The sequence below is a fragment of the Cupressus sempervirens genome, chromosome 7 (assembly GCF_028749045.1).
Source record: "Cupressus sempervirens isolate cs-2001-9-10 chromosome 7, ASM2874904v1, whole genome shotgun sequence".
Taxonomy (NCBI): Eukaryota; Viridiplantae; Streptophyta; class Pinopsida; order Cupressales; family Cupressaceae; genus Cupressus; species Cupressus sempervirens.
In genome coordinates this window covers 424,070,724-424,081,874 of record NC_143124.1, presented here as the reverse complement: position 1 = coordinate 424,081,874, position 11,151 = coordinate 424,070,724, and the positions used below count along the sequence as shown (strand labels likewise).

The 11,151-nt window shown below is 31.3% G+C and overlaps 1 protein-coding gene across 2 annotated transcripts; it reads right to left on the bottom strand.

Annotated features, from left to right (window-relative positions):
* Positions 1-386: 386 nt before the first annotated feature.
* On the bottom strand, positions 387-3,990 carry LOC149547346 (protein SULFUR DEFICIENCY-INDUCED 1-like). 2 transcript variants are annotated; one of them, XM_089791614.1, is made up of 5 exons: positions 3,580-3,990; positions 3,281-3,493; positions 1,448-1,603; positions 1,286-1,347; positions 387-1,081 (listed from the first exon to the last, which is right to left on the bottom strand). In XM_089791614.1, the coding sequence occupies exons 1-5, from the start codon at positions 3,679-3,681 to the stop codon at positions 595-597; spliced, it is 1,020 nt and encodes a 339-aa protein (XP_089647740.1). In that variant the 5' UTR covers positions 3,682-3,990; the 3' UTR covers positions 387-594. The 2 variants fall into 2 exon arrangements, with proteins under 2 accessions (XP_089647740.1, XP_089647741.1); XM_089791615.1 differs by lacking the exon at positions 1,286-1,347 and having other exon boundaries at positions 387-1,077.
* Between the last annotated feature and the right edge of the window lie 7,161 nt (positions 3,991-11,151).

Sequence of the window (11,151 nt, the reverse complement as noted above, 5' to 3'; positions counted from 1 at the left end):
GTGAAAAACCATATATTAAGCTATTGTTTAGTCCTCATTTTCAATTATCTATTTATAAATTATAAACATTTCCTCTTTAACAAATCTTTGATTTTGTTTTCCTCGCCAATGAAATGATTTTTCATTAAATTGTTCATATATATGTGATATCTGTTGATTTAGTCAAGAATACATATATTTGATATATGTTCATATTTATTTTAAACTGTTTATTTTATTTATTTCTTCATTTCTATAATTCATTGAAAAATTAATTTGAAATATATATTTATCTAAAGAATTCTTTCTAATTAATTTAGTTATGATGGATTTTTATTTTATTTTAGAAATAAAAGATAAATTCATATAAAACTGTTACACTATCAATTCTCTGTAAGTAACATTAATTAATCGGCATCTAACATAGGTGTCTTTATCATTCACTAATCATATTTACATTTCAGGCATAAGTGTACACATTTTGCTAATGTTTGCCTCTTATTTTCTAATTAGAATCATAACAATGTCCTAGTTCTACTAACCCATCTGATTGCTCGAATGAGAACAACAAAGAGGATGGGGATGCATATACATAAATACATAGAAAGCCAACTTTCAGGTGTCTTTAGCAGTTGAAGAAGAGAAATCTGTAGTAGGGACTATTTCTTCAAATACTGGTAGCCGTCGATATTTTTTACGACATAGGTTCACCTGAATGTCTGTTCTAGCTTCCCAATCAATCATATCTATTGCATCGTCACCACTCAATAAATCTACCAAATAAGTTGACGCTGAGAGTGATCCATTCTTGTTGTTGTTTGAATATTGTTTCTCTCTATCATTCAGAGAAGTAGATTCTATTTCATTACTATTATGATTATATAGAGTTGATAACGATCTCTTTGAACTTCCTTCATGCTTTTCAGAATCTTGAATCTCCTGCAATAATAGCTTTGCTCGCTCCAATGATTTGATGTCTTTTTCATGCAAGGCACAAATATTTTCTAATACTTTTGTGGCCTCCTTGGCCTTGCCTTGTCTCGTCAGACACACGCCTAAATTGCATGCTTTATTGGCATCCTCTGCAAAATATAATGCCTTCCTGCACATAATTTTGTTTATAAATTCTAATCCTTCAAACCAATTTAGACAATGCGTAATCAATATGTTTGTAATCAACAAAGGAAATACAATCCCATATGAATGAATGGTAAATTAACAATACTACATCAATTATTTAAGCCCTTCTTTTGAAGTATTATAGAAAAACAAATCAGCAATATATGTAATTAATATCTAAAATTACCTATAAGCAACTTCAGCGGCAACATAATAGTGTTTTTCCATATATGCCCAGCCTAAATTGCTCTGTCAATACAATCTATAGAATCACTTGCCACTGTTTACCCAATACAAATCACTACAAATATAATATCTAAAATATGAATTGAGCATAGTGTTCACATACCAAAAGTCGGCTGGTCTCTTCTTTAATAGAGAGTTGAAATTTCTTCCCATGGGAGCGTGCAGTCTTAGTGGGGTTGCCATTAAATGCAATTCCATGTTGAATGAGGCGCAACTTCTCTTTGAGCAACACAATTTGCTCATCCACTCTTCCACATTTCTACAATATACATAAAAGTAGAGTTTTATATTTAAATACATTTAAAATAGTGTCTTTTTAATTCGATTATCATTTGATATGGATGCACGACTCATTTTTAAAGAACATTCAACAATTTAATTTAAATTTTTTTTTTTAATCTTAATTATATATACATAAAATAAATGCATAGATCTATTACAAAGCTCTTTTCTCAAACAAAATTCAATAATTCAATCTAAAAGACACAATCCTAATTATAAATATTTAATATGGATGGGTAAGTCTATTCTAATAGTTCTTTTGTAAAAGAGTATTCTAATAGTTCTTTTTGTAAAAGAGCATTCAATGCCTTATTCCAGGCAAAACATAAGTCCAATTGTATATAAACAATTGGACGGCTTAAACATCACACACTAAGACTTGATTACTATTTGATAGATGCATTGAATCTATTCCAATATCTCTTTTTTTCAGGAACATTCATACATTCAATCAACAAAACAAAATGACAATCTCAATAATGATATCAAAATCCTAAAATTATATGATGTAAATGGAACAGATTTTCAAAAAGAATAAATATTCAGTTGTGTCAGATTCCCATAAAAAAATAACAAAACAAGTTCAACAGGTGCTTCATAAATATACTACTAATTTTAAGATTCACAATTGCATGTAATTTTAAGATGACGGTAAATTCCAAATTAATTCCCTATGTCAATGGGCTCTTGATCTACTACTGAAGTTGAAAGGTTCTTAAAGAGTCCACCAGGACTCAAGTCTTGCACCCCTTAGTCTTTGGCTCTTACAATTAATTCTATAAGATTTCTAAAATCTATAATTTATTTAGTAGTGTCTTTGAATTAAAATTTTGTGAAGTTTTTATAACATTCAAAATCCAATACAAAATGAGAACTACAATCTAAAAAAAGCATACACAATCTTATCCAAAAATTCTATCAAATCAGATGAAGAAAACAAGTTCAACAAGTGCTTCATAAATATACTACTAATTTTTAGATTCACAATTGCATATAATTTTAAGATGACTGTAAATTTCAAATTAATTCCATATGTCAATGGGTCCTTGATCTACTAGTGAAGTCGAAAGGTTCTTAAAGATTCCACCAGGACTCAAGTCTTGCACTCCTTAATCCTTGACTCTTACAATTAATTTTATAAGATTCCTAAAATCTATAATTTATTTAGTAGTGTCTTTGAATTAAAATTGTGTGAGATTTTTATAACATTCAAAATCTAATACAAAATTAGAACTACAATCTAAGACAAGCATACAAAATCTTATCCAAAAACCCTATCAAATAAACAAACTTTTGTATTAAGTTTTTATCAACATTCAAAATCTAATATGAAATGAGAACTACAATCTGAAACAAGCATACACAATCTTAATCCAAAAGCACTATCAATTAACAAACTTTTGAATGAGTCTCTTCGTCTAAACTCAGAATGACAAAATTGCATATTCTAAATTAGTCTATTAGAACCAGATTTCTTCCTTTCATGATTAAATTAGTTTGATCAGAACCACACATCATGCAACGTTCCCACATGATTCAAACTCTTTAACTAGCTATACCCACAAACAGTTTCTTAAAGCTAATCACAAATTTGAAACTTCATGTATCTACATAGGAATTTCATAACATCTGATTGGATGTAGTATGTGCATACCTTATAAAGTTCAAAAAGAACGTTATCAATTGATTCCTGAGCTTGCAGAGAGCAGAGGTGTCTGAAAGATTTGATGGCTTCAATGCCTTCGTCTGCCCTTCCAAGCTGCTTCATCACAATGGCCATGTCCTTCAAAGCGCTCTCTACGCGATCTCCTGCATTTATGGCCGCCCAAAACAGCGATATAGCCGCCTCCGGATTCTTCTCTACAAGCTGAGAAATCCCTAACATTTAATCAATGAAATTTCTTATATGAAGTGTGGTCAAAATAAGCAATAATGGTATTATAGAAAGTTTACCTGAACCTGTTTGGCTCTGACGTAGGGCGTGTCCCCAGTTGGAACCTTTTGCTTAGCATCCAACCCCTTCATCTGTCCTGAACTGCTTTCTCTACCTGCCATTTCTATTACACCATGATATACATAGATTTCACCTCAATATATATAGGAGAATATTTACCAAATACAACTCAATATGGGCCTTTGAAATTGTAATCTATCACAAGTATGAAGATAAATCTTTGAACAAATGGCAGCCGACTAGAAAAGGGTGTGTCCAAATTCAAGAATCCAAAAGAACCCAGATATCCAGGGCTCAGTTCTGATCATCTTGTGTGAGATGTCGTTACTTCCCAGTGCAATGAAAGTTTAACGGGATAGAGAGGAGATGCAATGAATCTGGACGGTAATGAGGCCGCATACGTTTGGTGCGGAGTGTACTTGCCTCAATCATATTATAAAGACGTTTTGTGGGGCACAGATTCATTCCAGAGTTATTGGACTGCATTCACAGTGTTGCGTATGTCAGCTATTTAAGCCTGTTTAGGAAGTTTTCATGAGTACTTATAGTAAGCTCTGTCAATGGATCAATCAGTGGTTTGTTTTACGAATATGGATTTGCAAAAGTAAACTGCAATTATCGTTAACCTCGGGGAATCTGGTCCCACACGGCTTATGAGAGTTGTACAACTTCTAATAAACTCTAGAATAATGACTTATGGGGTATTGGCATTTTTACTCAACTTTGTTTTTAAATATTACTAGCATATCTAAAAATTAAATTTAATAAATGTTGTATTCAAATGAACAAAAAAAAATTTATGAATAAATTCTTCTATTTATTTTTATATATACTATTCTTTAATATTAATACATAGAAATCTTAAATCTATCCAAAAATAAAAATAAAAAAGCATAGAAATCTTAAATTTTAAAATTCTTCCTTAATTTTATAAGATTGGAAAATCGCAAGAAATCAAATTTAGACAATGATTTACTTCATCACATCCAAACATGAAATATACAAATTAAAGAAAGATTATATTGTATAAAAACCATAGCAATAAAAAAAATCATATTCTATTGAAAAAAAAATTAAATTAAAAAAAATCATAGCAATAAAATAAACAATGGTAATAAATGTTTTGAATTTATTTTTATTGTATGCTCTAATTCGTAGCATAATCATAAGAAGATTGTAAACCATATTTTGGAAAGTAGAACAAATCTACCTTACACTGAGGAGGAATTGGTTGTAAATATAAAAAGCACTAGTTCACATTGAGTTAAACTATCCATTGCATGCGACTTTCAAGATTTTAATTATATTTAATCTATGTAACTATTAACATTCTATTTTATTTCTCTGACAAGTAAATGACCGTCAATTTTTGAAAAAAGTGAAAAATATTTACATTGAAGATTGCTACAACTGTAGAAAGCCTCTTGGCTTAATAATTGTAATTAAAAATTACTAAGTACATTATAGTGCAAATTTAGGGATGTGTGGGATCAAAAAAATTCAAAAGCATGGAAATCGTATTTAAAGTTTTCCTTATAATGAAAAGTGGGTTGTTAGGATTGATGGGTTAATTAAAATTTTTTAACATTGGTTAATTTAAAAGAAATTGTATCCTTCCTTGCTATAATTTTAACAATGTTATTCATGAGGCCTCTTTAAATGTGATTGACTATGATCAAATTGTTACAAAAAATAAGTTGTTACAATTGATGGGTTGATTATGAAATCTAAACATTTAATAGGGAAAGGGTCACACACATTTCTTGCTAGATTTCTAATAACATGTTATTCATTGGGTTTCTTCAACTATGATTCACTATAAGTACAATGTATTATATTCAACAATTAGTGCATTAATGACATATTCATGTGTGAATTTTTGGAAATATAAGAGGAGTAACTAAGAGGGGAGGGGTGAATTACTTACTACTAAAATAAATCTTAGATCCCTTAGATGTCAAGTAAAATCCAGAATGGTAAAATTGATTACGGCTGATACTTGGTAAGCATATAAAAATTGTTGTAACTCGATAAATGTAGAGTTTGATTAACTTTACCAAATCTTGAGATGTTATCAACAATTTATTTTGCAAGCATGAAAGAAATAACATGAATAGATATGACACTAGGATTTAACGTGGAAACCCAATTTGGGAAAAACCACCAAATGCAACTAGTTATTGTTTTTCACTCTTCTGAAGTGAGCCCTATTAGGAGCCAACCCTAGTAAAGGTTACAAAACATAGTGTTAGGTGTGACCCTATTAAAGGATTTAATCACCCTGTTAGTAGTGCCTCTGCAAGAGGTCTTGAAACAATTCAAAGGAATTGCCACCTTGTTAAAGGATTTACAAATAGTTGTTAAACCAACTCTGTTAAGAGATTTAAGATCACTGCTACAATGGTTAGAGAGTAACAATGAAATGACCTAATTATGATGCAACTGAATTGCTAATTATAGATCTTTGTTCTAGCTTTATACTTGATCATTCCTAGTCAAATAATACTTTTCTGCTTCACAAGGATACCTGCTTATCCTTCAAGTTCACTTCCTCTTTATTTTTCTCTTTCAATTCTTGCATACACCACATGCTTTGAAATCACAACTTGACCTTTTACTTATACCTTTTAGATTGTCAAGTCGGCTCAAATATAAATTAGAATAACTAATATTCATTACCATAGAACTGGCTAAAATTAATAGGTAAAATAATTAAGCTTTACATGCCAAAATAAGAAAATCCTTTGGTAGCCGACCCAGCTTAGTAGAAACTAATTCTAGTGCGATTTCTTGTGTTAACCAACAGAAGCTCAATTAACATTGTGAACATAAAAAAATTTGTTTGTTAATCGGGCGAACTCAGTTAATACTAGCACTATTCAACTTTCCCTTTGTTAATTGAGTGTTCTCGATTAACACTCTTTTCTGCATAACTTCCTTCGATGCTCAAGTGAGCTTGGTAGATACTGTCTTTTATACATAGTAGACTCAATAACACTTGGTAGACTAGGAAAACTGTCTTCATTGACTAAGAGAGCTCAACATGCACAGACTTCCAACTAATATGAGATTTGTGTAACATCAAAGATAACACATAATTAATCAATTGTATCCAACAATCTCCCTTTTTGGCATTGATGGTGACACAACATGTCATATTAGCATAATGAAATTTTGAGAACAAGAATTTGTCTGTCAAAAAGTTTCACCCTCTTTGATTTTTCATAAAATAACTTCTCCTATAGTATTCTCCCTCTGTGAAGGAACTACTTAACTTCTACCTCAAATGAATTTTAGAAAAATATAACAATAAAATTCTCCCTCTTTGACAACACATGCCAAAGAAAATTTTGATTAGTGCCAATGTACGTTGAGTACAAATTCATCTGCAATATGTCCTTGTCAATACTGCATCAACTGATTGATCTTCAACTTAGTTTCTGTTGATGCACCACTAAACTTTATTTAGTGAGCTTCAGATAGGGGGATGGCCCCTAGCTTACCTCTTAGATACAAAAATGCATCCTTAGGTAATGGCTTTGTGAATATATCTACAATTTTTTCTTTTGTATGCACATATTCCAATCTAATTTCTTTGTCCTGAACTAATTCTCTTACAATGTGATATTTTATAGCAATGTGCTTTGTTTTGAAATGCATCACTAGATTCTTTGATATGTTGATTGCACTGGTGTTATCACAATACATGACTATTGGTTCTTTGATTTCAACCTTCATTCCTTCCAACAATTGTTTGAACTAAACAATGTTATAGCAATTTACTGTTGTAGCCACATATTCTACTTTTGCTATGGATTAGGATGTGTAGTTTTGTTTCTTGTTTGTCCAAGATACCAACCTTTTACCAAGAAAGAATAGTCCACCACTAGTGCTTTTCTTGTCATCAATATTTCATGCCCAATCTGCATCAATAAATACTTTTAGGTCAAGGTTGCCTCCAAGTTTGTACCATAAGCCATAGTCTTCAGTACCTTTCAGATATCTTAAGATTCTTTTTATTGCCATCATGTGGTCTTATGTGGGTTTAGTTGAGAATCTTGCCAGTATCACAACTGCTAAGGCAATATCAGGCCTCATATTTACTACATACTAAAATTTCCCAATCGTTGATATGTATAAGGTCTTATCTACTTCTTTGGAATCATCATCTTTTGTAAGCTTAAGTCTAGTAGACATGGGGGTTCCAACTAGTCTTGAGTTATCTATTCCAAACTTCTTGTGTATCTCTTTAATGTACTTAGATTGAGTGATATAAATACCATTTCTATTCTACTATATCTGCAGTCCAACAAAGACTTTTATTTTACCAAACATGGACATCTAAAATTCTTTATTCATTTGTTCTAAAAATGCTTTGCATAAGTCATCATTTTCTATAAATAGAGTATCATCAACAAATATTTCTGCCAACACAATCGTCTTGTCTGGTCCTTCCTTGATATACAAGCTATAGTTATCATTTTTTCTTTGAAAACCAATTTATATCAAATAGTTATGTAATCTTTCATACCAAGCTCTAGGAGCTTGTTTTAGACCATATAGGGCTTTGTGTAATTTGCAGATGATGTTATTTTATTTGATGCATTCTTATTTATGATGATTAGCATATGATTAGATGATGTGAATTGATTAGTTGGAATATCTATTGCTTTACTTGTTAGCATGTTAGATTTCCTTATTCTTATGATGTTATTACACTTGAGTAATGATTCCCTCATAAGACAACTCTGACTATCTAGTTAGTAGTTTGGGATATTACGTGTGGGGGATGGCTACTACCTTTGTGGTCTCATGATGCTATTATGGTTGGGATGAACCACGCATGAGTTTTCTTATGTTTTCTCATTGCAATGTTGCTTTCAATATGTTCCCTTTACTATTGTATTTAAGATAGTTAGATGTAGTTTTTGTCTTGCAGTGTTTGTGTTCGAGTGTCTATGCCTCAATTTTTAAATCTAGTACTCCTTAGTGTGGGGGAATTGTTTTCTCTATATTCTAACCTTGTGTTTACTAGTTTTGTTGTTGTGAATCCTTGCACAAGATTGTACTCTCTCCTATGCAAGATTCTACTCTCTCTCATGCAAGACTTGGTATTTCCTCATGCATAAGGTTACATTTCTTCATTTGGTTCCTAGTACTTCTTTGTGTGAGACTTGGCATCAGATCAGAGGTTTTGTCAACTAGTCCAAGCATTCCTTCGTGTAGGAAGGTAGTTCCTTGTGTGGCTTAGCGCACTTCATCATGCGAAACTATCAACTGTGTTTTCTTCTGCAAAAAATAGGGAGTATCTCCATTGTATTTTGGAGAGAAAAAATTCATGGTTTAAGTACCCTTTAGGATTGCTTAATTTTCCATGCTTTGACAGATTGATGATTTTGTGTTCTTATGTCGTATTTGGTTTTCATTTTCTATTTTAGTGTTTTAGTTTAGTAGTGGCATTTTGAGAATCATTAGAAGTGGAGTTTTTTGGTTAAGTCTTTTGTTGCAATCTTATTGATCCTTGTATGTTAATTTTCATGTGTATCCACACTTGTTTTTTTTTTAAATATCTTGGTTTTTTATTTATTTTTGTTCTAATTATCTCTAGGCAGGGTATTACATCCATCACTAATCTTCTTGACATCTCTTCAAGCAATCATAATTCATCAATCTCTTCACTTCACCTCTACTAATTTTTTCTTCACAGATTATTCTTAATATTTCCAATAAAAAATGAACCAATCTTAATCAACATCTTGTATGCCTCCTTAAATAGGTAATTTTGATCTTTTTCCTCTTAAACATCACCATAGATCTTAGGGTTAGGTCATAACCGTTGAATCTATCAATCATTTTTTTCTTCTACTCCTTTCTCGATACTTATAGAAACTTCTCTTTAAATCATTTCCTTTGATCACATAACAAACTCAATTCATGCATTAAATACTCCAATTCATTAATCCTTATCATCCACACATTTTGACTAATCCAAAAATTCAGCTATGTTGGCCTCAAACTAGATTCTTTCACAAACTATAAATTTTGCTGACACTTGTTCATCACTATGTATATTAGTCTCTATTTTTCTATCTTTCTCAACTTCTACTAACTCACTTAATCATCACTAGCTCGATCACTAGTATTCTTTTCTTCTTGAACTTTCTCGATGATAACTATCACTTCGTTAATTTACTATCATCGAACCTTAGGTTCATTAATCTTTTGTTTCACCTCCATCATTAACCAACCACATTTTTCTAGGCTTTATTTTTGTTAAACCCAACACTTCTACACTTCATAGGATGACTGAACAATAAATCATCTTGTCTAGGACTAATTGATCAAGTGTCCATTGTAATTCTATCATACTTTCTCCTCATCACTCAACAAAATTATTAGTTCATCTGGTCACCTCTCTTTTTAAATCTTCTTCATCAATTAAAAGATATGGAAATCTACACTATTATTAAATTTCTCTCTAGTAGGTTTGACATCAACGCCAACATAAAAATTGTTCCAATTCTAGAATCTGACAATCTTCCTCTTTGCCATTAATAGAAACACCTCTAGTTACCATGAAAATGTAAAAGATAATCTCATGATTCATCAATAAGAGATTGTTTATAGTTCCCTCTATAATTTAATACAAATCTTAATTAATATCCTTAGTTTCATTGTGATTCTCATCTTGCATTCACTTATAATTCTCCCTCTATGATATCAATCAAGTATATTTCTTCAATATTTGCACCAATTGTATTGTTAGTTTGTGGTGATTGATCAAGGAAGTATTATACATATTTTATTGGAAATTTTGGGCCAACAAGTTGTAACTAATTATAGCCCTAATGTGGAAAAAATATTGCATGAAAAAGGCTCAGGGTTAGGGATTTCATAAAGTGTGATGTGAAAATTGCTTCTTGTAGCGATATTGAGCTATAATGATTATAGAGTGTAATCAGGCTATAATCACTGGACTATAATAATATTGGACCTGTTTGGTGGATATAGCCTAAGGATTCAGTGAACCGTGTTAAATCTTGGTGTCTTATGTTCTCTTATATGTGATTTATTGGTTTCTAATATTGTTTATATTTGCATGTAATTGCTATTTCTACTTGTGCTTAATCCTAACATGTGGTATTAAAGTGAGGTTGTTTTCTAGTTATCCTCTATAGGAAAGTCTCACATTTGAGTGGGAGAGATAGCAAACTAGGGAAAGCTGAAGGTGGATAATTTTAAAGGGTAGAACCTTTAGTTATGGAAGATGCAAATAGAGAACTATTTTTATTAGAAGAATTTATGGAAGCCATTGGAAGGAAAAGTTGGACATGGAACTATGACAAATGAGGGCTATAAGACTTTAGATAGAAAGGCACTTGGAAGTATTCGGTTATGCCTAGCACCATTTGTGACATTTAACATGACAAAAGTGAAGATGAAAGAGTTGATGGAAACCATATAGAAAATGTATGAAAAGCCTTCCGCTTCTAACAAGGTATTCCTCATGAAGCATTTATTTAATATGAAGATGGCAGAATGTTGATCTATTGTAGATCATTTAAATGAGT